The sequence below is a fragment of the Schistocerca americana genome, chromosome 4 (genome assembly GCF_021461395.2).
Source record: "Schistocerca americana isolate TAMUIC-IGC-003095 chromosome 4, iqSchAmer2.1, whole genome shotgun sequence".
NCBI lineage: Eukaryota > Metazoa > Arthropoda > Insecta > Orthoptera > Acrididae > Schistocerca > Schistocerca americana.
In genome coordinates this window covers 663278998-663306532 of record NC_060122.1, presented here as the reverse complement: position 1 = coordinate 663306532, position 27535 = coordinate 663278998, and the positions used below count along the sequence as shown (strand labels likewise).

Sequence of the window (27535 nt, the reverse complement as noted above, 5' to 3'; positions counted from 1 at the left end):
TGTCTTGTCACAGGCACATACTTTGGCTTGGTGTGACTGTTCTGCAATTAATATTTGCTGGATGTAGAGTTGTTTATTCATTCATGAATATATAGACTCTACCATCGACAGTAAAGTTTTCCATTAGAGAAACTTACTGAATGTGTGAGTAAAGTGCTTCATATTAAGTTGAACTTCTTGCACATCTGGTTATGCATTGTCTGTTCATGTGAAACATGATATGTTAATTATTTCACTAGCTGTCATATGATTACTTCTACATAGGAAAGGGCATATACAGTAGGTATTTGTACCCTGAAGCAAAACAAAACAAAACAGTAGTTATTTATGTAATAAATATTTGTACGTATACCATAGGGCACTGCAGGACTGAACTTACTCTCTTGTTCGATCCAAACAATGTAATGCTGTGGTTTAGACAATGGACTGTCATTTGGAAGGAGTGGAGGTCACAGTCCAACATGGTCATGCAACTTTATGTATCCACTGATGGAACATTAAATATTAAATCTTCTTAGTCTTTTCCATTAAGCTAAACTCTCTTCCATCTATTTCCTACTTAACACCGTGCTTTGCTCTTTTACCTCACTTACAACTGTAATTTTGGGATACAGTAGTATATCTGTTGCCAAATAATATGTAAATAATTTAAGAGAAAAAGGAGACCACTCACTGAATAGCAGAAGCATTGTGTCATTGAAAAGCACACAAAAAGAATGAAAATGTTGCTTGCTTTGGACAAATCATTTAATGAGCTGGAGTACACATACATACACCAACATCACCACCCCACAAGCTTTGCAGTTACGCTGTACTGGCCGAACCAAGAAAGATCTCTTGATGCTGTAAATGATTTTTCTGAATATATACTGAAACACAATGTAGCGCTAGAAATAAAGTCCAGGGTATCACACCTTTTTTGTTAGAGAAATTTGTGCATCACTCATGGCTCTTACACCACACATAGATACACACTCAAATTGAAGACGAACATAGTCTACAATTCATAAACTAAAGAGGAATCTTGTAAATAATAGAAATCAGTTAGGACTTTTATGTTGAAGCCTCTGAAATAATTTTATGTGATCTGGTATGATGAACACATAATAAAAGTCTTTGCTGATCCATCAAGAAAAACAATAAAAGTGTCTCATATAACAACTGAACCGCAAATAGTAGATGGAATAATGCGATGTAGCCTACAATTGTACACATGAGCCATTAACCCTTTTACTATATAGGTACAACTATGATAAAATTAATATTTTTGACAAAGAAACAATAACTCAGTTTTATTTCTGCCTGTAAATTATTATTGAGGAAAAAACAGTATAATTAAAATTCAGTCAGTTATTTACACATCTTTTAAACAATTCAATTTACTTTATTTTCGTTTTAAAATGATAACAGCTTATCTTCCACCATTTCCGTCAATGTAAATTTCTTGGGGAACATTCACTTCTTCGGCGTGGTATCGCAGCAGAGACTTCATTTCACACGCTGCCAGTTGACGAATTTCGCTCTGAAATACGCAAATTTGATTGGTATTAGTACGTTTATAACGAAAGAAAGAAATAAAAATTTTGTCAGAAGTGGGATTCGAACCCACGCCCTCAAATGAGGACCAGAATGCTCGTACCTACTTGCGTAGGCAAGGGTTAACCTTGAGTCTGGCGCCTTAGACCGCTCGGCCATCCTGACAACTGCCCATCCATGACTTGTATAACATATGAGATTAATGTTAAGTTTTCATTTCACAGATTTTTCATGTGGCACAAAAACGAACAATGGATGTGTGAAGTAAAACACTGAAAAAACATCAATTGCGAATGTTTTTTTAGGGTTCAATAACTGTATTAGCGAAGTCATCTGATTTCTTTCTATAAAGTTTGCAACTTCCTGTAAAGCCATTAAGGTGGAACTTACAATTTAATACACTAAGCATTTAAGGTGCAACTAGAGTACAGAAATTTCCTGACGCGTTGAACTGGACGAAAAATGAGAATCGATGTAACAAACACATTAACTAATAAAACTGTTTTCGATCACTATAATTAATTATTTCTAATTCAAATTCTCCAAGGCTGTTTAAGGATCCGTTGACTCTCCGTTCTCGAACGGGCACTCGCAAATACATTGAATTTTCGAAGGTATTGCATTACGTCACAGTGTTGTTTGTCGTTAAACGTTCAAAATGATGAATTTCGTGCACCACATAATAATTTGTACGTCCATCCGGGTCAAAAAATCATAAAAATACACAGATGTGCCACAATGGTAGTAATATTACTCAAAACAGTACACAGCTGATAAGAAAAAAATGCATTTCCAATTAACTTATATATTCATTAATATAACACACTAGCTTACGTCGCTTTGCTTTGTTTTCACCTGCAGCCATTTTGCTGAATATTATAAGTGAAAATCGAAGTTTGATCATCATAACATTATGCATCCTTCGGATACCATCGAACAATGATATTTTAGTATTTTTTTTTACTTTGGCCATTGTTTAACAATGCCCTATTGATTCAATGACAAAGCTGACCGTAAAACCGAAAAATACACGTACATTCAGCACCGGATCTACGATATTTCTGAACAGCAGAAGAAACCTGATAGTGGTGCCCCTCGCCTATTCCAATGCTTGAGATCGGAAGTCAAACATTTTTAAAAAATCTATCTATGTATGTTCGAGGAAATGTAAGACATATTATTTCAGTGTAACAAAGTGTAACAAAGTACAGTACCACGCCTCTTCACACAGCATTCTTCTATCGCAAGTCACTGTATTTCGTTCTGTTGAATTAAAACGTGTATATTTTGTAATGGAAGCCATCAAACCTATATTCAGTGCAATGGAAATTAAAATGTCCTGTGGTGCCTCTACAGCTCCCATTCGGCCGGTTTGACATGCTAGCATACACCCACCCCCTTTTTAAAAAATAAGACACCTCACATACAATTCTGGGTGGGGTTATTTCTGATCGGGAAAATACGAACTTTTTAGGAAATTTGCAATCCTTATTGTCTATTAGCTGATGACTTTCTCTTTTGCGTGACATGAAATTAAATATGAGGAAACAAAACAGCAGTAGAGACAAGTAAGGCAGTATACATTTCTTCAATTCGTTAAGTCCCAGAATTTGTTTCTTTCTCTAATCTTGCTACAGCTTTAAACGGCGTGCTTTCCTTTCTGCGAAGGAACCACATCGAAGTTCATCAAACGTTTTGCCACATGAAAAATCGAATTGTAGTTGTCTAATAATGATAAAACAGCTGTTAAATATGAATAGCACCCAAGACTGGTGTGGTACCTCGATGTGATTGCGTCATTTTGTCACTGCTACTAAATAAAACGAAATAAGCATTTCTAATATTGCAGCAATAATAATCTGCGACAAATACGTGAGACTGTTTTGGCACAAAGACCATTTTTATCTACTTCATTTACATAAATAACATGGCAGAATATAAGTAACGAAGGACCAATATCAAATGCCTATCAGCCCTACAACAAGTATAAAGTTTTATGTTAGGAAATAGTTTCACATTTCATTCATGTGTTCCAGTTTCGCAAGCATGAAATCGAAAAGTAGTAGTAGTACGAAATTTTTACATATAAATTGTAATCGTCATATTAAATTTGTAATCGTCATATTCTTCCATAAACTTGCGTCGTATCCCCGTTTCTTTTCTTATCTCGAACTCACAAACAATTTTGTCTTCACTAATTCTAAGTTTTCCTGCCACCGTCAAAACTTTCTTCTCAGGCTAACTTCAGTAACACCGGTTTCGTTACCTCACTTTATTCTCCGTACAACGAGCTTTCCGCGCTATTGCGAGAATAGAACTTACCGCGGCTGCTAACAGAGGACGGTATACCTGTATCTTAGTAGTGTAGCGATCTGGCAAAAAATTTGTCAAAATTTCATTTTCTTGGGTACACCGAGAAGACAATTTGTAATCATTCTTACATATTATTCCTGTTAGTCGTTCATTCCCACTCTGGTGGTCCGAATTCGTGGATATCGCTAACAGTTATAACACCTGTCTTTCACACATCCATTAGCCACATATGGCTTTGGTATCCACCTGTTCGGGTTTATTCGGCTCAGCTCGAATAGCCCCCTTCCCTTTTGTCTGCAGGGAAGTTTCTTTTTATGACTTGGTATGACGGGAATTCCCCTGGCAGAGACATCACGTACACCATGCACGCATTCAAAAATCAACTTAGAAAAAAATGTTAAAAAACCAACAGGTATACGTTTCAAAATCATATGAATTATCAATAGATCAACATCCGCTGGATGCTACGCACTTTGTGAAAGATGGTTTTTTTTCCTTCAAGGATATGTATCTGGCGTGCCCTGAAATTGACACCCAGGACAATATACCCCGGTTTGCCACCCCCTACACCTGGGCCTGCCACACATTAAAGCAATATGTAGAATATATTGTGAAAAGCGGAACTTACAGTTTTAAATTAGGAATATGGTACACATTATTGACATCGCTTTGCACTGATCTTCGTCATGTCACGAGAACAAATTACCTCTTACTTTGGTCCAGGTAAGGTCTAGAAACAAAATAATTTGGAACTTCAGAGAAGGTACCTATGCCCTTGTGGTGGGGCAGAAAGCGAGTTCGGTTTGTGAAAATGTTTTTTACTATTTTTTTCTGTATGTGAGAAGGGGACAGGGACAACAGCTGCTTTCTCCTGCCTCTCGCTGGCTGTGCCCTTGAAGTTTACACACAAAAAAAGCCAAAAATGCATGAACAGCTTTTATCTACGAAAAATGTCAGTTACTTAATGAGTTTCATGATGTTCCATAGATCGTTTGAACTATTCTTTTATAGAAGTGATGTGGAACAGATTAGTTTTCAAGGATACGTGTACTGCATGATTAATATTACCATTAATGAACACATTATTTTTTTAGTCCTACTCATGCAACTACATTTGAAAACAAGTCCAGGAATATGATTTTAATTTAGATACATATCTTGCTTTGCTGCCTGTCAAATATTTTATGGAATTGAGCAAATGATCAAACATTTTTGTTGCTGCGTATTGAAATCGTTTGTGAGCCTTCTGTAATGGATACCAGTAACAAAGCTCATTTTCCCTCTTGCATTTTAGGTATAGACATGGTTATTCTTCTCAAATCTTGATGGATTGTTTATGGCGAATTTTATTAGTGAATACACTAGGTCTTGTTAATCATGCTATTCCTTGCACATATTAGCGGAAATACCAGATTATTGAGAGTCTTAAATTAAGTGTAAAAATAGAGGTATTATGCTTTACTAAATTCAAAGATATATTCATTTTCACACAAAACTTCGTCCTTGAGTGTGTACATGTGCAGTAGTATCACTCACTATGAAATATGTCCTAAATTTTTAGCTGTTGCAATGGTGATATATGATTACAATATGCTTTATCACACAAGGATCATTATCACTCTCATTGTTACTTTCCTGCATGCTTTTGATTATCTCTTCATGTGTTAAAGTTTGGTCATAAATAGTTGCTCATCCCACATTGTACTAAGCAGCTAATAGCTGTCTATGAAGTACCTAAGACACACTCGTCTTAAATTCGAGTATCTGCTTGAGGTTCAGTATAGCGTATTTGCAGTTAGAAGTCATGACATTGAACCATGAAGAAAGCCTCAATTTCAAACATATATACTGCAGTATTCAGTTGCCCTTACCAATGGGCTTTATGCAACCTGCAACCCCTCTGCAAAAAACCATATGTGAGATTTTCATATTCTCTCACTCATTATGCACATTAGCCCTACAGAAAAAATTACAGGACCTTTCTGGAGGAAATTTAATATTTTTAAGTTTTGTACTGGGATACATAATTGCCGGAGGTCACAGGTTTCGAGTTATTCAAGACAAACATTTAAAAGAAACCTTTAGGTGCATCTTCACCCCTTACTCATCCCTCACCAGTCAAAATTTCTAGTATGTAAACCGCTTCAAGCACAGTAGTTTCGTAGTCGGAAGGACTGACGAACACAAAAATGTAATTGTTTGTTTTGTACTGAAAAATTCACAAAATTATTAGGTAAAATTTTCACAAATGTCAGTTTTACATTTTCTAAGTACTCAACTAAGTTGGTGGGTAACAAAACCAGTAAGCGAAGAGCAAAAAACGCGAATGTGGAAAATAATTCGTGCAGTCTCAAGTTTTTGTACAGTGGTAGGAGTGAGTGCCATAAACAACATACTGGGAATCCTGACTGGTGGGGGCTGAATGTTGGAGTGGTGGTGTGTCTGAAGGGCATTTTTGTACGTTTTTCTTGAGTAGCTCAAAAGCTATGGCCCCTAGCGAAAACGTATTTCAGTACAAAATTTAACTACATTAAATTTCCTACAAAAAGGTCCTGTTTATTTTTTCTATAGGACTAATGTTTTGCATGCAGCACTGACAGAATATGAATATCTCATGTGTGGTATTTGAATATATTGCGTTTTGCCTAAAATCCATCAGTAGGGAACGCTGATTCACTCTTATGACATTGTTTAACATTGTAATTACCTAACAATATTGTTGCACTTGAGAATTCATTACTGAATGTATCGTTTTTGCTTGAGCGGCTAGAGCTTGGCTGTGGGCTGGATTACTTAAATACTTACAGGCTGGATTATTGAAGGTCGAATTAGCGAGAGTTTAGTGTATATGTACTGTGACAGTGCAGTTAAAATGCCTAGGTCTTTGAAGAGGTACCTACATGAAGTCCTTGGGTGAATACTATGTATTACTCTTACTGCTCACTTTTGTACAAACAGTACTTTGTTTATAAGTGATGAGCTACCCCAGAAAATTATTCTATAAGACATTATTGAGTGAAAATAAGCAAAATATGTTGGGAGGTTAATTCATATACAAATGCTGTTAATTTTCACGAGATAACAACTGATCCATACTAGCCTGAGATAGTCATGTGAAGAAATTAGTATGGAACATTAATAATGGTTTATCGTCTATACTTCAGTGTTTGTATTTCTGTTCTCAGAGTGGTTTATTATGCCTTGACACACAGCTGTATAACATTTTGTAGAGTCACTAAAGCAGTGCAACCAATATTTTCAAATCACAGAAGAAGACAATTCGGAAAACATACAGATGGCACACAGAGGTCATTGTATACTTAGCTATAAAAAAGTTAAAATTATGACTTTGCCTAATGAATTTTATTTTGCACTGTGTATTTCACATCAAAGAGAACTATGACAACTACCAACAGTATGTCATGTCCTACAAGCACAATACCAGGAGCTAACATGACCTAAAACAATGAAATTCTATTCATACAAAATTGCAGAAGTGTTTTATGCACAATTCAATAAAATCCTCTATTGTTGTTACCTGACATGGTCAGTCAGTGCAGGGGGTGATCTACGAATTTGTACTGTAGTCTTCTTGTGAAAACCAATTTATTTGCCAAGATCGCTATTTTAAGACAATTACTGGCTTATGTACTAGTTTCAGTAACATATATTGCCATATCAAATTCATAATGTCAGGCAGTGATAGATACATCACACAATGCTTAAACCACTTTGTCACATTACGACTATACATATGCAAAAGAAAACTGAGCCATTGCAACGATATGCCAGGTGTGTTATTAGAATGTATGTACATGTTGTCATTCATATTCCAATTTTTATGTATCTTTTGATAGCACACATGGAATGTTATTGCAATGCCTCAACTTAATTATGCATATTGATTAATCCTAATTTGACAGAGTGATATAAGTATTGTATGATCTAACTACCACTGCCGAGTTTCATGGATCTGAAGATGGCAATACATTTTGCAGAAACTAGTAATCCAGTAATTGTGTTAACATTGCGATCTTGACAAATAAATTGGTTTTCACAAGAAGGCTACATTACAGGACGCTTTATGTCATACTTAAGCATACCAGAAGCCTAGTAATTCAATCAGAAGAATAAACAATTCCTGCTAAAACAGATTGATTATGGGGTTGATGAATTTCTGATTTTGTATAAAAATGTTGCAATAGAAGTTTATGCATTATTGTAGAGTATTGTAATTAGTGATCAGCAGCATAACATATTCTATATTTTAGAGATTGTAGATTTGTTGAATAGATGCTTATATCTACAGCACATTGCATGCAATATTTTTACAGTCTCAGCTGACTACTGAAGTCCCTACAACAATAAAAACAAATTGCTAATTTATTAAAAGTGAGCTTCCATACCAAGAGTTTACTGTAAACAGAGAACATGAGAGAGTGGAGCTGTGTGCAATGCACTGCAAGAGCAAACGTTCAGACTGAAGATCTCCTGTGAGACACAAAACTAAACTGCTTTTAAGTTTCAGCAAGTTAACTGTCGTGCATATTGTGGATGAATTGCAGTATTTCAGTGATATTTGTGTAGGATTCATGGAGATTAATAAAATATTTTGTCTCAGCTTCAACAAAATATGTATCAACAGCAATGAGAAACTAGCACATATTCAACTTATGTTAGTATACTGAAGAATGTAAACATAAATGCTACAGCATAGAATATATTTCACCAGGATAGTGATAAATTCAGAACTAGAAGAGGAGACAGACAAAGAGAGTCAATCTCATCAAAAGCATTCTCAGAAATCAGATGGAAAGTGTTCATTTCTCACACAATGTACATGAAGAAGGAATACAAGTTAATGAACATTTATTACAATTTCCATATTACTAAAGACCACATATTCTTTGCCTTTGCTACAGATAAATGTCAGTAATGAATGGAAAAAGTAATACAGTAACTGTGAAAGTAGGTCTTAAAGCAGTCGAATTAAGACTAAAATACTGTTTAACTATCATATTGAAAAGTTTTGTTTTTGAAGACAGGAACTGTATTGACAGCCAATTAAATAAATTCAGGAGCAAAATGGACCTGTAGTATCTTTGGAAAACTAAATAGGGTTTTCTTAACTAAGTATCCAATATGTGGAAAGTTCACATTCAGAATGTGTTGCTAGTTTTGACTTATGGTAGTGAGGATGGATTTTTATTGAGGAAACAATTTAAAAAATGGTATTCGCTCATTGTGTGTTGGTGAGATGCTTGTTGGAAATCGCTAGAAGAGATGAAAAAAAAAAAAACAAACAGATGGGTCAGGAAACACACTGGTATGAAATACGTGATTGTGACTTCAGTGAATATTACATGGATGTGTGCAGGATAGTGGTCAAACTAATGGGTGTTAGATGAACTGAGAAAGTTTGTTGCTGGATTACAGTTAGGGGAAGACCAAAATGGTGACGTCATGGAAAGCAAGTAGATGACACTAGAGAAGATGCAGAAGTAACATAAGTGCCTGTAGCTACTGAAAGTGACCCATGGAAGTGTCTAGAGGAAGTCTTCATCCAGCAGTGGATATCATAGAGTTGATGATACTGATATTTTCCTTCTTATTCTTCTTCCTCCTCCTTGTGGAGACAATGGATGGTTGATGTGATGATAAATAAGGAAGACTATGCTAACAAACTGGCATACTGAAATTTTACTATATTAAAAAAAGAAAAAAGGATTATGGAGAACTCACCACGAGGATCTGGCAGATGGAGGCAGCATGTTTGGCACAAGTAGGCTCGGGACTGCGTTTTCCTGGGCTCCAGTCCCTTGAGAAGGTCACCTGGGATGCCACCAGGTAGCAACACCATGCCGTCACCGTCAGTGCGAGAAACAGTCTGTGACAAAAGATGCCACTATAAAAATATCCGGGCAATGTAAATTCAATAGTCACAAGGGCTTGATCTGCCTAGACAGTAACACCAGTGCACACCAGTCACAGCCACCAAAGTGCACGACCAACCAGCAATTTCTTATTTTGGCAATGGATAGTTCCATCTACTCTGGATCAAATCTTTAATAGGTCACTTTCTTCTTAGTGGAAGAGAATGAAACATGTCGAAAAAAAGTTCTGTTGAGAGTAGCAGAAACATTCAGATGGTATTTCAAAAAACACAAGAACGTCAATTTTTTAATGTATTTCTCTACAGTTATTTCTTGACAGACATGTTAAATAATTTAGACTATCACATGTTTTGTTACATAGCTTATGCAGGCCACATATAAGGTTGTATTTACAGTGAAATTAATAAAAGTTCATTATTTTTTCAGTATATATAAATTCGTTTGTGTTATAAAACGCTTTTTCTATCAGCCATGTCTCTTCCACCATTTTAAATCTATTTTCAATGTAATTCCCTTGTGTTACAAGGTATTCAGTTGAAAAACGTTTTACCAGCATGTTGAAAATTATTTTTTACCTTACTCAATTGAGTCCAAGAAATGTCTAGTAAGTTCTTGTTTCTGGTACCATATAAATGCACATCTGACCTACTTTCATATTCATGGACATTCTGTTTATGATGCATAAGTACCCTGGGGACTGTGAGTATCTTATGTTCAACAAAGTATTGTTTTCAAGAAGTTAATTCACTTAAGCTGAATATATATATGATGGCCCCACCAGAGTTTCTCTAAAGAAGTATCGCTTAATAGTATCCCATAACTTGTGTATGGAAAAGGCATATTATGCCATAAGTATGAGCTCTTTACTCACAAAATCCTTCAGTTTCCTTAAGGACATGTACTGCAGAGCTTTTGTGTGTATTTGTTCCAGCATAATTTACTATCTTGGTAGATGCCTGACAACTTTACTGAATGATTTTGTCCATTATAAATATTTTTAAGAGAAACGGTTATATGGTATGAGGAGGACCGAGCGTTTTGCATACCACTATCATTGCACCCCTGAGAACTAAAATTTTTCTGCTATTACATTCATGGTCCCTTTGGAGTACATGTGGGACGGTATTCGATCTCAGAATTCTAACAGTAAAGATCTGCATGTTACATAACACTCCTGTTTAAGTGCCTGACACAGGGGCTGAATGAACCAGTGGCGAAACGTGCTGCTCTTCTTTGCATCTTCACTATCTGCACTCTTAATCCCAACTGGTGAGGGTTTCAGGCTGACGAAAAGGAAATAGGAATCGGTCAATTTTTTGTTGAAAACCTTCCCCTTTAAGGGTGTTAAAAAGAAGTTATTCCATATTATGGAGGCAGTATTAGCACCAAGACTAGAATAAAATTCTAATAAACATACCTTAAGAGCTATAACCGGTTATTCATATTCGTTTCTGTAAAACATATCTCCTTAACTGCAAGCTATTGCTATTGCTATTGTAAACGACCTATAGAACGCAGTAAACTAACGAGAAGACATTATTATGTGACTTTGAAAAAGCAGAGCTTGTAATGTAATCTGTTTGCTATTCCAAACGACCTGTACTTGTGAACCATCGCTAAGAGAAGATACTCAATGTGGAGTCCATTCATAGTAAGGCATGTTTCCATCCGACATATTAGGGAATCTTGCGCTCTCTGAAAACCTTCAGCTTGGTTACGGGTGCGCTGGCAGGCATAGATAACGTGTTCCCATTGTGTTTGTGCATCAATAATAGGACTTGCAGACAAGAAAGATACCAGGTGTCCCCACAATAAAAAATCCAATGCATTAAGGTCGGGGGATCGAACTGGTCAACGTACTAGACGGCCAAGACGAATCCATTGTCCATTAAATGTCTGTGGGCGGAGTCTTCGAACATTTCGGAAAAAACTGGTTTGCGCTCCATTTCACTAACTGTTGTTGGATTGATACCTACTGTAGCAGGACAGGCAAGTCATTTGATAGGAACTGACGACACCTTACACCAGTAAACGTATTAGTCTATTGCCAAGAATTCCTGTCCATACATTAATTGAAAATCGGCGCTGGTGCCTTGCTTCTTCAGCTGCATGTGAATTTGCATTACGAAAATTAACAGTCCGATCTCGCGTGAAGCTAGCGTGGCCTGTGAACAGTATCTTCGTTGTGAAAAGTGTACCTTCGCCACATCTTTGCCACTGGCGGAACAGGTTTCTACCAGGTTGGTCTCCTGGCCGAAGAGCTTGGACATGCTTTACGCGATATGAGTGCGGCAACTGTTCGCGCGAGACAGCCAAGACAAGACGATGGCCGTCCCTGATAGATACTGCGCACACTTGTTCTATGATCCTCTCCTGCTCGTTTCAATACTCGCTCCACCAGTACAGGAGTGTGTGTGGTACGAGGTGCGAGTCAGTCAAGATTCGCCGTTGGAATTACGAAGCTAAAGACAACCAGTTGTTCGAAAAGACGGCTGAATAACTGTGCGGATGGCATCCAGCACTCTGGATATTTTTCAACGTACAAGACACTGAATAGGCGATTGCTTTCATTTGCCAGGTCACAACAGATCTGTCATTTCCCGTGTGGAACTATAGGCTTCCATAATGCTGGTAAGTGCAAAGATAAAACTACAATGTAAAAGCATTTCACAAACTTATCCCAGCACGACCTAATTCCATTGTACACAACCTAGTTCTGCTGTAGTCAATGCACTTGGCCAGAACTGTAAATGCGGATTACAGTTAACAACACTGACATGTTTGCTGCATGCTGTATCCATGGACAATAACAGAGGAATATGTCTTCATTTGTTTACTGAATTCTGTAGGTCGTTCTTAACAGCAAAGAGCTTGCAGTAGACGCGATGTGATTCACAGTAGCGAAATGAGTAAATGCTCATAGCTCTTAAGGTGTAGATGATATTGTATCTAGGAGAACATGATGTTCCCCGGTTGGTGCTAACATTTAGTGACTGATTTTAGAATCACATGAACTAATCCGCGCTAAAAAGTGCCATTAGCAGTTTCCGATATTTTCCATTGTGTTTGTTGTTGTGAGATATGAGGTTGTTTTTTGTGTGGCGTTTGTAGATATTAAGAGTTCCACACATATAAGCACTGTATGATATACTTGAAAAAAGAGACAGCATTGGTCGTATATATATATATATATATATATATATATATATATATATATATATATATATATATATATATTTTTTTTTTTTTTTACGACCAATGCTGTCTCTTTTTTCAAGTATACCTGTTACCTGGTCGTAGTGCACAAGACAACATGGAGTCGCCAATCAATAACTGTATGATATGTTTCAGCTATTTGGAGGATATCATTAATTCTTCAGTTACAAAATTTTATGGTGAGTAAAATGCTACGTATTTTTAAAACTTATTATACGACATGTGGCTCTTTAAGCTGTACTTCGTAGGTTGTGTATCACCTTAACCTTGAAAACGAGGTCTTCTACTGCTGAATACATGATATCTGGAAATGAAGTGAGTTTCTTTAATGTCTTAACAATTTTTTCTGTCTTGATAATGGAAAGGTGTATTAGTTGCGAATAGCTTCTATTTGAAAACGTTTTTAACTTGTAACTGGTATTTGATAATATAATTTATTTTATTCACTGATTATTGGTAAGTAGTAGAGTAATAATGCAACACACAGACTGTTAAATGCGTTATTGACAAGATTTTCTAGATCTTAACACTTTTAGATTCGAGTGAATATTTGTTCCTAGCTACATGACCATGTTGGACCTTGGAGCAGATTTTCACATTCGGAAGACTGTTACTTTTCCACAGCAACTTTTATAATTGTACAAAAAGACTGCTGCACAGATAAAGTGAACAAATAAAATGGAATAAGAAAATACATTTGACTTCTATTACAGGGCTGGCTAGGTTTCAAAGTCTCAAAAGTGTTCGAAGGAACAGCGTTCTCTTCTGTGAACGAGAATCCTTGTTTACTGGACATTTTTGTCTTGCTTTGATCCATGGCGCATCCTCTGAAAATGAGGAAATACTTTCTCTTAACACCCTCTAAGACTTAGACGGATGCCAGGTGAAATTCACTGAAAGGATTCTCAGGACTTAGAGTCCTGAGAATCCTTTCAGTGAATTTCATCTGGCATCCGTGTTTTGGGTTACTACTTGTATATCGTCTTTCCATTTTAAAGCACTCCAGACGCGCACTTTTTGACAGTGCTGATGAGTGACAGCCAATCATGTAATTGAACAACTGTGAATCATCTATCAGATTTCGTTTCAAACTTTTTGTCTTATGCTACGCGTAGTCATGTTATTGTCGTGTTGTTCTGTTGGCCTATGTTCCGTATCTCTTCCCGTGTGCAACTAATAAAGTAAGTAATCCTATACGAGGTGTGTGAGAAAAGTAATATGAGACTGACTTTTTTTATCTCCCAAAGTTTTTATCTTTTTCAAACAACAATATTGTCCCCTTCAAAGCAGTTCCCTTCGGAATCTGTACATCGGCGGAGCAGTTGTTCCTAATCGTGGTAGCAGCGCTGAAAGGCCTTTAACATATCGGTCACATTTCCTGCATGATCTCCACAGTCCCAAAGTGACGTCCTCTTCAGGCATTTTCGATTCCGGGGAAAGAGAAAAGTCACAAGGACTGAGATCTGGTGAACAGAGCAACAGGAGGTCAAAAATTTCATGATGGAAATGACCATATGACACGAAGCGTTGTCATAAGGCAGTATCCACTTCTCTGCCATGTTCGGTCTCCCGATCCTTTCAAGGGCAACTCGCGTACACGCTCGACGTTTACGTTGGTTTTTGGGCTCGCTGGGCGAGGTTCGTCTTCAACGTGTTTTCGGCCTTCCAAAAATGTTTGTGGCAGCGAAAAACTTGTGCTCTAGATAATCATGTTCCCCATAGGCCTTTTCCAATCTTTCAAAAGTCACACTCGCGGCTTCCCCAAGTGTAACACAAAACCTGATGATACCACGTTGCTCTAAATTCCGCTGTCCCATTTTCGTAATTTAACAAAAACACAGTTTTACTGATGGCGCTCTGAAAAATCACGTGATGTGGTGGCTATACGGAGCTGAAAGTCGGACTGAGCATCCTGAAGAGATGAACACACGGATCTACTCAAGTAGACCAAACAGCGTTACTAGATCAAAATGGTTCAAATGGCTCTGAGCACTATGGGACTTAACTGCTGTGGTCATCAGTCCCCCAGAACTCAGAACTACTTAAACCTAACTAACCTAAGGACATCACACACATCCATGCCCGAGGCAGGATTCGAACCTGCGACCGCAGCGGTCGCGCGGCTCCAGACTGTAGCCCCTAGAACCGCTCGGCCAATCCGGCCGGCGTTACTGGATCGCTCGTAGTGTTGCCAATGTCATTACTTTTCTCCCACACCTAATACCTCGTACATAAAACGCCTCAAAGGTCGTTTGATCCTTTTCTACCTCGTCGGCAGGCGACGCCTGTTTCACTCAAGCTTCTACCTTAATACATAAACAGTATTGTAGATCAAGGGAAAGAGTCACAATAGATTAAAGACTCCCAGAATACTTAGCGATGTAGATTACTTTTCAATAAAATCTGTGTTCTTCGTTAGATGAGATTGTCTTGAAGAGAAGGGGATAGGTTTGAAAAGCAAGTTTGTGGAAGTAGCATCATTCGACGTCAAGAGCCTCAGAGACTATGATAGCCCAGTCTGGCAGAAATCTAGGAAGAAATTGGCTGTGCCTTAGTCGAAGGAACTGTGAGGACATTGTCTCAAAGAAATCTTGAGAGACCATGAAAACAGAAAAAGGCAACAGCCTGGGAATTTGAGCCATCTCTTGTCGAATGCAAGACCATTTGGTGCTGTTACACATCACATATCACCTATTTCTATTAACTTATCCATATTTGGAACGAGCAGATTTCAGATGGCCATCCAGCTATTTCTATTCGTGTTTCTCCTAGTCCTCCCTGCCTATCTCACTTCAGGTAGATGACAGTGTTTCCTTAAATAGGTCACGTCTGCGTCCTTCCCCCCTCCCCCCCTTTTTTTCTAAATGACATGGTGCCTTGTACACGATGTCGATGACATAAACCTTTTAACAGCATTCACTCCTCCTTAGTTTATATCGCCAGATATGGGCTTTGCTATCAACCATAAAATGTTACACGATATGACATTTATACTTTGGTAGTGCCATAGGAGTCAGTTTTGAAACCGAGCTGCTCAGTAATTTTCCAACATTCAGAATGTCCAGTAAATGCAATACCCTGCAGTAGTGGAAAAGAGGTGGCGTCTTTGCATGGACGTCCTGAGTCATCAACAAAGTGCTGTTTCAAATGACCACTTTTCATATTTATTTCCCAAGGAAAGGTTGAAAAACCAGTCCTACGGTTATTTCCTTACATTCACCCGCCCGGATATCCGTTTATGTTAAGGCGCCGCTTCCGGGACGGTTTCCCACTTCCCACTTTGTGAATAGAGGGCTAGTACCCAATGTTCGCCTCAGTTACACGATTCGCAACATTTAGAAAACTTTCGCTCGCCTCCACATGAATAACACTAGAAGCGGAAGGGTGGAGTACGCCTAATCCGTCTTGCGGGGTAATGGGTGGCGGCATAAAGGGCATCCTGCCGTCCATTACATTAACCACGCTAAATCCGTTCCCGAACCTTGCCGACCCTGAACCTATTCGGGACACAGGTACAAGAGAAAGAAGAAGAATATTATTTCCTTTCATTTATCACTTTGTTCACCTATGATAAATATCTCTTACTATGATAAATGCCGAATTGCTTCGTGATTCAGAGTCCATACTGAACTGTAGGTTCCTCTACAACTGGCCATCCTTTACATTAACCATGATTGGGTGTTGTGTGATGTCGTTAGGTTAGTTAGGTTTAAGTAGTTCTAAGTTCTATGGGACTGATGACCATAGATGTTAAATCCCATAGTGCTCAGAGTCATTTTGAATTTACATTAACCACGCCAAATCCGCCCCCGAACCTTGCCGACCCTGGACCTATTCGGGACACAGGTACAAGAGAAAGAATAAGAATATTATTTCCTTTCATTTATCACTTTGTTCACCTATGATAAATATCTCTTACTATGATAAATGCCAAATTGCTTCGTGATTCAGAGTCCATACTGAACTGTAGGTTCCTCTACAACTGGCCATCCTTTACATTAACCATGATTGGGTGTTGTGTGATGTCGTTAGGTTAGTTAGGTTTAAGTAGTTCCAAGTTCTAGGGGACTGATGACCATAGATGTTAAATCCCATAGTGCTCAGAGTCATTTTGAATTTACATTAACCACGCCAAATCCGCTCCCGAACCTTGCCGACCCTGGACCTATTCGGGACACAGGTACAAGAGAAAGAATAAGAATATTATTTCCTTTCATTTATCACTTTGTTCACCTATGATAAATATCTCTTACTATGATAAATGCCGAATTGCTTCATGATTCAGAGTCCATACTGAACTGTAGGTTCCTCTACAACTGGCCATCCTTTACATTAACCATGATTGGGTGTTGTGTGATGTCGTTAGGTTAGTTAGGTTTAAGTAGTTCTAAGTTCTAGGGGACTGATGACCATAGATGTTAAATCCCATAGTGCTCAGAGTCATTTTGAATTTACATTAACCACGCCAAATCCGCTCCCGAACCTTGCCGACCCTGGACCTATTCGGGACACAGGTACAAGAGAATGAATAAGAATATTATTTCCTTTCATTTATCACTTTGTTCACCTATGATAAATATCTCTTACTATGATAAATGCCGAATTGCTTCGTGATTCAGAGTCCATACTGAACTGTAGGTTCCTCTACAACTGGCCATCCTTTACATTAACCATGATTGGGTGTTGTGTGATGTCGTTAGATTAGTTAGGTTTAAGTAGTTCTAAGTTCTATGGGACTGATGACCATAGATGTTAAATCCCATAGTGCTCAGAGTCATTTTGAATTTACATTAACCACGCCAAATCCGCTCCCGAACCTTGCCGACCCTGGACCTATTCGGGACACAGGTACAAGAGAAAGAATAAGAATATTATTTCCTTTCATTTATCACTTTGTTCACCTATGATAAATATCTCTTACTATGATAAATGCCGAATTGCTTCGTGATTCAGAGTCCATACTGAACTGTAGGTTCCTCTACAACTGGCCATCCTTTACATTAACCATGATTGGGTGTTGTGTGATGTCGTTAGGTTAGTTAGGTTTAAGTAGTTCTAAGTTCTAGGGGACTGATGACCATAGATGTTAAATCCCATAGTGCTCAGAGTCATTTTGAATTTACATTAACCACGCCAAATCCGCTCCCGAACCTTGCCGACCCTGGACCTATTCGGGACACAGGTACAAGAGAAAGAATAAGAATATTATTTCCTTTCATTTATCACTTTGTTCACCTATGATAAATATCTCTTACTATGATAAATGCCGAATTGCATCGTGATTCAGAGTCCATACTGAACTGTAGGTTCCTCTACAACTGGCTGGGTAGATCATTTCAGAAGTTGGGTGAAGGCAAGTACCCCATGCAATAGCACCATGGCCAGTAAACTGCTGCGGTGTTGAAACAGTTCGTTGTGTTCGGCGCTGCTTTATTTTTTTATTAATAACAAACTGTATGAAATGCGATGAATAGGTAAAATCAGTTGTAGGAGAGAGCAATAGCGGACTTCCATTTATTGGTAGGTTCTGTCAAAGTTCAGTGCGTACATCTGTACTCCGTAAGTTACCTGATGGTGTACGGCAGAGGGTATTTTGCGTATACACTTTCGCTTCCCCACTTTCCTGTTGTAGTCTTTGAGAGAACGACTGTTGGTAATCCTACGTATTATCTCTAATTTTACTTTCACGGTCTTTTCTTGAGATACATTTAGAGCAAAGCTAAATCTTGATTGATTTTTTTACGAATGTACGCTTTCAGTATTTTAACAGTAAATTGCTCTCTTGTGACGTCTGCCACTGAAGCTGAATAAGCATCATTGCGTCTCTTTTACCCCCTACTAAACGAACCCTTGACAAAACCAACTGTCGTCCTTTGTATCTTGTGTATTTCGTTTATCAGTCCCATCTGTTAAGGATTCCAAACTAAGGAGCAATTCTAAAGCATTGATCGAACGAGGAGTTTAGAGCTATCTCCGTAGTGGGTAGACTACACGTTCTGAGGATACTACCAGTGAATCTCGATCTGGTATCTGTCTTTCCTATGATTAATTTCATGTATTCGGCCCGCTTTAAATCGATCCGTACGCATATTCTTAGACAGTAACAGTTGTGACTGTTTCCAGGGATTCATTGGCTGATGTGTCTTTCTGCCTACTTATGGGAGTCATATTATATTTACATGAAATATATTCACAAGTGCGAAAATGGACAACCATCAGCTGTATAGTGGAATGACTGACAATGGAAATTTGTGCCCGACCAGGACTCGAATCAGGTTTCCCGCTAATCGCGAGCGGTCGCCTTAGCATTAGGCTATCCGAGCACGACTCACTGCCAAACTTCCATATATCATCAACCGTGTGTCCGCAGCCTGCATTCGTACATTCATTTCATGCACAACCGTATACGTGTCGGCGGATAAATACGACATAGCAGTGGCTGTGTTGTTCAGAAGTACGGCACAATTTTCTTTCGAACATACATGCATGTCCTAAGGAACGTTACATCGTACTTCTGAACAACGCAGGCACTGAAACATTGTATGTTATATCCAAGGTAAAGCGTCATTCTCGATACCACAAGTCCATTATCTGGAGATCTTCCTACGTTTCTTTACACTTTTCTATCCTTGCAACTTTTCTATACGCAAAAGCGGCATCTGCGAACAGCTTCACGGAGCTTCTAAAGTTATCCACTCGCAATTTTTGTACTCTTTTAACAGTACGCCCTCCGTCAAAGAACAAAATGCTATGTTCTGTTTGATAAAAACTCTTTAATGCAATGACGAAGCTGGCCTGATATTCAGTACGCCAGTATTCTGTTCATTGGATGACAATGCAGATCTGTATTCCGGAAGTCAGCCTGTTCGCCGGTATCTGCTGCCTTGTGGGTCTCGTGGGCGTACGGAATCCATGTTGATTCTTACACAAGATACTCGTATTTTCAGTATCCATGATAGGTAAGTACAATATGTGCATCGGAATTCTACAAAAAATTGACGTCATCGATGTGATCCTATAACTTCATGCATGTGTTCGATGGCTCTTCTCGGGAACGGGAATGACCTGCCTGTTTTTCCTATTACCCGGAAGGTTTCGTTCATCCAGCGACCTACTACAGAATGCCGTTTGAAGAAGAACGAATAATTTTGCATACTGTACGTAGGGGTTTCCCACCAGGTCCATGCCTTTCCTCTGTTGAGCGTTTTCAGTTTACCAGGAGATCCGTGCGAAAACTCGTATTTTTATAGTTTTAAATAATGAGGGTGTTTGGAATAAGTAAAGGACAAGGGTAGTTGTGGGAATGAGGAGAAAACATCGTTAAAAATGAAGCGAACGACATGAAATAATAATGATGAATTTATGATACATACTCGTATACACATCGCCGTGTACATAATTTCCGTCGGGTAGCGAGGTGCCCTTCTCTCTCAGCATGTGTTTGAGCTGCAGCCACCCGTTTGGAGCAACGCTTCCCATCGACAGTTCCCAACGTTGTTTTTCTTGGCATCGTAAACTTGTTATTTACTGTTTATGACTAGTATTTCCACCACCCTGTTGCTGACAAAAGTTAATAAATAATGAGCAAATACAAACATACAGTGAAAGAAGTAAAGAAGTGTAATTCACTGCTCATGACAATACTTGATCGTCATCAGTTGCTTGTAACTCTGACTTTAGACCATAATGTTTACATTTACGTGTTGTTGTAGAGAAGTGTAATGATAAAAGCAAATATAAAATACAAAGAAGTAAATAAGTGTGAAATGTATAGGTTAGAACGTAGTGTTCGCTTCTTGCGTGACACGTTCCACATCATAACGGCTACCGTACCGTGGGATTGATCAATGGAACACGCAACCAACTAACTAACGCTAAGGCCACGATAATCTCTAACTGTACTGAGATTTTAATTGCACTTCGTACTGTATGTAAGCACGGTAGGCCTTAGTAACAATAGATAAACCACAGTTCAAGTCGATAATAAATAATATGTTTGACGTTTCGGAAAGTACATTCGTTTAGAAAAGTCAACTTGTACGACTGGCAGAGATAATGGATTACCGCAGGGTCACGGTTATTATCTCAAACAATGCTGTATACAAATTATCCACTTAATAAGCGCTTTAAAATAAATAAAATTATATTTGTAATAAGATAATTTGAAAGGAAAGCCTCTTATTCGAGATTAATAAGTTAACTTCGTAAAATACAGGTACGAAGCTGATGCCCTTTTGCTTATGATAGTTAAAAGCCTCTTTTATGTTAATATTTTCCAAAAACAGGAAGTGTTAGCGCAAAATTGCGGTGTCAGAAGACGGCTAAGAAACCTTTCTAACGATTGCTCATTCGTCAATGTATGTTTAGTACGCGTTGAGAAAAAGGGATTTTGACTTGAGAAATAATATATATGTTTTCTATCCCGCAAATATTTATACGATATGTGCCATTTTGATGTTCGTGCGACCGTTTTAAGGAGGAACCTCAGTTACAATTCTGGAGCACTGCTCGAGCGTTTGGTGACCTTATCAAGTAGACATAACAGCAGATAGCAGATATCGAACGATTTTAGAAACGCGTTGCTATGATGGTAACAGGCCGATTTAGCCAAATACGAGTGCGTAATATGCGCTCGGAGAATTTAAGGAGAAATCTCTGGTAGAAAGCCTACCCTGTTGTCGGAAAAAAGTGTTGTAGAGATCATGACAAAGAGGTAAGAGAATTAGGGGACGTACAGAGGACCACTGATATTTTGCTTTCCATCATACGCTTATGGAACAGGACAGAAAATCGCTAATAATGGCACAGAGTACCCTCCACAGTGCACTGTTCAGAGGTTTGTCAAATATAGCAGCAGCTGTAGATGTAAAGGTAGTGCGTAAAAAATTGACGTCGGGGTTCAGAATTTTTTCAACATCCGTATTTAGGTTTTCCTGCATCGATAATTCCTTCGGAACGAACATCACCGAATTCCTTCCCGACCCTTGCCCATTTCGACCTTGTTCTCCGTCTTCAGTGAACCAGTTATCAAAGAGCTTCCTTTCTTCAAAAAGCAAAGTAATTTGGTAGACCGGTTTTTAATGTAACAATGGTTGCTAAATTAACAGAAACGATCACTGTCATCGTACAGAGAACTACTGTAAACAGGTCCAGTATGCACCTGACGCACGACAGTCAACGTGCAATTCAAATACCTGTACTAAAGTAAAATACCACGGACAACTGTGGTAAGCCTCAACCCAGGCACTGCAAAGAGAATTACGCAATCTTCAGAATAATTTGTTTTCGTAGTACAAACAACTATGAAATGAACCGTGCAGATAAATAAATTTTAAGAATGTTTTCATGTGTGTGATTATGTCAGTTCTACGTCGAACCGTGTTTATTAAATGTTATTCGGCGAGGCATGTCTAGGTAAAGCTTGTGTCTTGTCTGAAAATTAGAGTATAAAGTTTTTTTCCGTTAAGATACTTACTGTCAGTTCAGAAAAGGACAATTTGAACAACTTGTTGCTTTAACTCTTAGTCATTTTAGGTCCGGGTAAATTGCTGTTTAAAATCCAAAAATAAAATCTGTAGCTTACGCTTTCGTGAGCCTGGTAACACTGTTTTTGTTGTGCATCCATACCCTCATATGAACTTGGGTGCAAATACAGTGAAGGTGGCCTTTGGAGTGGGAGAGTTGAGGCAGAGAACTTACGGTGATCGGATGATGGTAGGGCCAAGAAGATGCAGACATCCTAAAACCGCGTGCACACCTAACGACGAAGTCGTGGTACAAGTTTTAGGGCTGCTCCGCAACATTTTTCTCATGTTCCGTGACTGTCGAGTTCCCCATCTAAACGGGAAAAATGCGACAATGTTGTTCGATTACTTGTAGCAAGTACGTTTTCTGAGTCAGTTTCTACCTGTTGCTACAAAGACAACATTGAAAGTGACAGAAAATTTTCTAGTTCTGCCATGTCTTTGGAATGTGACATCCCAAGACTGCAAAAACGGAAGCAAAAGGAGGGTGCTACGGAGTATTAGGCCAAAAAACAAGAAATCTCACAACACGACATGGCAAAAATACACAACTAAAACCTCATTTTGGGAGGGAACACAAGAAGTTACACGAGTAAAAAAAAAGTGGTTCTTCTTCAAAAAAGTCAAATAGGTTTGTTTAATTAATGAAAACCCGCTCCAGCTGTCGCTGAGAACTTTACTAAGCCCACTAACGGTTTGGCCTTTGTATAGGCCATTTCAAGTGGTTCTGAAAACTGCCGTAAATGTGATAGATATATAGACGTTGTACACAATAGAAGTGAGAGAATAAGGCTTACGTATGTACAACGTAAGTACAGATAATTATAAAACTTACATTACTCTGTAGACAAAAAACGTCCAAATGATAAAAGTACAATCTAAATGGATTTAAATTTTACATGTCCAATGATATCGTCATAAACAGGGATGTGTCAAGATTATGCAGACTGTATAATTAATAGATTATAAGTATTATTTTAGTTTAAGAGGATTTATGCCTTGACATAAAAGCTTGGTTACCACCCATTACTGTTTTAACCGCAATGCATGTAACCCAGGGGATGCCAGCATACAGACTGCGACGAAGGAGCCTCTAGTAGGCACATTTTATTTTATTTCACAGTTTATACAGTACGGTACACATGCTTTTGCGTGTACTGTAGTGAGAAATAGTAATTATATGTGCATAGATATGCATCATTTTTAAGGAGGGAAAGCAGAGATAGCCAGCCGCTGTGGCCGAGCGGTTCTAAGCGCTTCAGTCTGGAACTGCGCTACTGTTACGGTCGCAGGTTCGAATCCTGCCTAGGGCATGGTTGTGTGTGATGTCCTTAGGTTAGTTAGGTTTAAGTAGTTCTAAGTCTAGAGGACTGATGACCTCAGATGTTAAGTTCCATAGTGCTTAGAGCCATATGAACCATTTCGAAAGTAGAGATAAAGATTTTATAGAGTGGTAAACCGTACACTGCATGAAGGCGTTAACAGAGGCAGTTCGCAGTAGCGATGAGTTTGCAGTTTACTGAGAACACGCCGCATTTAAATTAAGAAACAGCACAAGAACTCGCATCGAGAAATTGACGATGTTTTTTCCCAAAATGAGAACCGGGGTATTCTGTAATGATGGCGATTTCCAAATGCAGAGTTCCACATCATTTGAGATAACAGTACCTCCAGTCCATTCCCCACCATCAACATCCCACAGTGCAAACAGCAATCACTCATTCTTTTCTGACTCTTTCTTTCTTTATACATTTCTATTGTGAAATTCCCATCCAGAATTCAGAGACTACCTATAACCAAACTGTACAAGTATTGTTAGACAAATTTAAGCAATAAAATAAATGTAGTTGCTAAAGTTATATTTAAAAAAATCATTGTCAAAGTAGATAATACTGTCAATAAAAATAGTATAATTTCTTATCTTCACAAAGCCTTTCAACGAAGTATTTATGGCTTCAAGGATTTCTGGGACGATGCGTGAGATCGTTTGTAATGAAATTCTAAATGTGTACGTCAAGCTGATGAAATATTCTCCACTAGCAAGGAACCGGAGTATGGCAACTATGACGGAGGCTGGAAGGGTTTCCCTAAACAAAGCGGAATCTTTAAAATTCTTTTCTCCAACCACCTGAAGAAGCGTTTCGAAATCGGCAAGGAACATTCTTAAAAAAAAATTCTGAAAAGCATAGCATCTTTCAGTTTAAACTTTTTGAGAAGATTCATAGCACCAGTAAAGCCTCCTGAAAATTGAGTTTTCCTCCAGTAACACTTACGTTTACTTTTAAATAATAATACATTACATTAAAAGCTCAGACACCAATTTCTTGGAATATCGCTTTCTGATTTTTGTAATGCAACTGACACGGAGGGCGTGGACACGGAACTTCGTATAGCGGCTGTCGCTATACAATGTATTGCGACTGTGCGTATACAATGTCGCTCGATTTTGTCGCTAGGTGTGTACGTGCCTGCAAGGTTACAGCCATTTTGAACAAAATTTCAAGACAGAAGTCATGCGAAAATGTGATGTAAAATCTAAAGATATTTTTGTTTTTGAAGTAGAAGTTCGGACTGACATAGCCTCCGTTACATACGTAACGAAATAAGAAAATGAACTTTGGCTGTATCCACGAGTCTTTTTTTACCTGCAATCGGTAACTGGAACTCCGATTGTACTCATTTTTTGCCAGACTACAAGCGTGGAACGTTATAAATCTACATATAGGGTACTGTCGCCTGTACAAAGCATACAAAATAAATTTTCATGAGGAAAGTGATGGAAAAGGAGGTAACATACAGGCAAACTGATAAACTTCCCGTAGAGAAATGAAGATTTTTAAAAAGATTATCGTCTGTGATATCAATTAGCTTGACTGACGTAACACAGCCGGAGATAAATGCCTCCCATCAACAATGGTTTAGGAAAGAAGCATGTAGCAGTGTTTTTAACTGAAGACTGCTTGTAACAATTTACATTTTTCGCAACTCGTGCTGCTAGACATCAAAGTTTACTGCGAGAACAAAATTACAAAACGAACTGGTAAAACTACAGATAAAAAATTTCAGATTTTAAGCACTTAGTTTTCGCATTGCAGGTATTTCTGCGATAACTCCTCGATGGGTGGTGTAAATACGTACTTTGTCAGGGTACTACGCCCTTACTGTAGGTACAAATCGATCTCACACCATATCTAACTAAAATTTTACTATCAATAGTGATAACACCGTTTCACGACAGAATTTGTAAGTGTTGTACAGGACGTTTCACAATCATGTTACATTTTTCTAGAGGCTGTAGAGGGTACTTACTAGATCAAGTTTTACATAGGAACCCATCTCTGGAAACGTCATCCAACGACGCTACAGATCGTCAAAATTATAGGCTTCGGCGCCTGTGAACGTATGCATACACAGGGTGATTCTGTAATGGTGTCACAGACTTTTTAGGATGATGGCGAAAGATAAATGTATCAGTCTGAGGTAAGGTGCCCTGTACCGGAAACGAACGAATCGAAAGCCATAAAAGGACACCGTTCTCATGCCTCTAACCGTGGAATACATGTACCGGTACTGTTGTTGGTAAGACTGTAGGGTAGACAACTTAAGGAGTTGGACCAAAGCAAGGAAAAAATGTTAAGTAAAAAACATGGACTCTAAAATGCTTACCTAAGGAGTTATGAGCAATTGTTAATCTTCGCTAGTGCGAAAAGCATCCACGCTACTGCACAAGTGCTCATGCTCTTAAGGTACGCGTTTTAGAGCCCATATTTACGAGACTTTTTTCTTCCCTTGGTTGATAATATCAGCTCTGAACGTTGCCTGCCCTACAATCTTAGCAACATTACCAGTACATGTTCTTCACTGTCCGAGGTATCAGAACGGTTTTCACTAATAATTTTCGACTCGTTTGTTTCCAGTACAGGGACTCTTGCATCAAAATGAAACATACTAGAAAGTTTTTAACATTATCACGGAATCACCCTTTATATACATACATTTACAGGCGCCAGGGTCTGTAGCTTTGACGCTCTGTAGGATCGATGGATTACATTTCGGGACATGGGTACGGAACGTCCTGCACAGTTGAATAATAAGGACAGGAAGGTAAACGTGGGACGACTGTTAACGGATTATAACTGAAATAAGAAGTCCTAATGTTCACGTCTCTGCATTTGTTAAAGGTCATGTAATAGTTCCTGTACTCGTGCATCGCATGGGAAACTTCTACAGTATTTACATGAAATGACAGTATGGGACCAAAGTTTTACATAGCCATACGAACATCATACAGGAGTAGTGATAATTACTTTAGCTCAAGTGTATATTAACTGGTAGCCCAAGACATCAAGGACTTGATCTCGTTAAAACAGACAAAGTCATGAGTTAAGCAGAGGGGAGCATTTCGTAGATGGAGGAAATGTAATAATTTCGTTCGGTCAAAGTGGAAGACTTTCAAACGTCCGTAATCCCCAGAGCGCGAGTAGGAGCACGGTGAGCAGCTCGCGGACGCACACGTACCTTGCGACCATGTTTGGGCTGTGCTGGAGAGGCTGCGGAGTCTTGACGAGGTGCCGATTCGCCGCTGTCTGCGCTCGGACGCCGGCCGGCGCGCTTTTATATGGCCACGCTGGGCGTCGCGGCGCCTGTCGCCGTGGAGGGTTGGGGTGGGGGCGGTGGCGGTGGCGGGAAGGGGGAGGGGGGGGGGGCGCCGCGGGAATTATTGGCCAATCACGCTGCGGCGCGCGGGACGCCGCGAGCGACGTGGGTGTAGTCGCGGGCAGAGTTGTGGGGTAATAATTCTCCGAACGAACCGTCAGGTACCCACAGCCACTCAGCAAAAACTTGAATCAGCAGTGGAGGAAAAACTGAACATCTGCGTGTTGTAAATATGAGGTGTCACCGTAAAGGATTTTTGTCTTCTATCCTTCTTCTTTCTTTGTTTCGCCCAGTTCAAAAACACTTTTAAAACTGATGGGGGAGCTTTATGATTCTTCCCTTCTTATTCTCCCAAAATCATTTCGTGACTTCAAGGTATATTTTCTTCCACTCTTC

The 27535-nt window shown here is 38.8% G+C and overlaps 1 protein-coding gene and 1 non-coding gene across 2 annotated transcripts; both read right to left on the bottom strand.

The window, feature by feature from the left end:
• Positions 1-1264: 1264 nt before the first annotated feature.
• On the bottom strand, positions 1265-27067 carry LOC124613887. Its single transcript, XM_047142626.1, has 3 exons — positions 27002-27067; positions 9592-9736; positions 1265-1522 (listed from the first exon to the last, which is right to left on the bottom strand). Exons 1-3 carry the CDS (start codon positions 27010-27012, stop codon positions 1412-1414), a joined length of 267 nt encoding a protein of 88 aa, XP_046998582.1. The 5' UTR covers positions 27013-27067; the 3' UTR covers positions 1265-1411.
• Trnal-caa lies at positions 1585-1701 on the bottom strand. Its single transcript has 2 exons — positions 1664-1701; positions 1585-1630 (listed from the first exon to the last, which is right to left on the bottom strand). It is a non-coding gene; the product is annotated as a tRNA-Leu (tRNA).
• Positions 27068-27535: the final 468 nt, after the last annotated feature.

Bases quoted from the DNA above. Each gene is read 5' to 3' on its own strand.
- LOC124613887 (XM_047142626.1), bottom strand. The intron at 1,523-9,591 runs GTGAGTTCTCCA...TGCGTATTTCAG, and splicing joins CCATCTGCCAGATCCTCGTG to AGCGAAATTCGTCAACTGGC.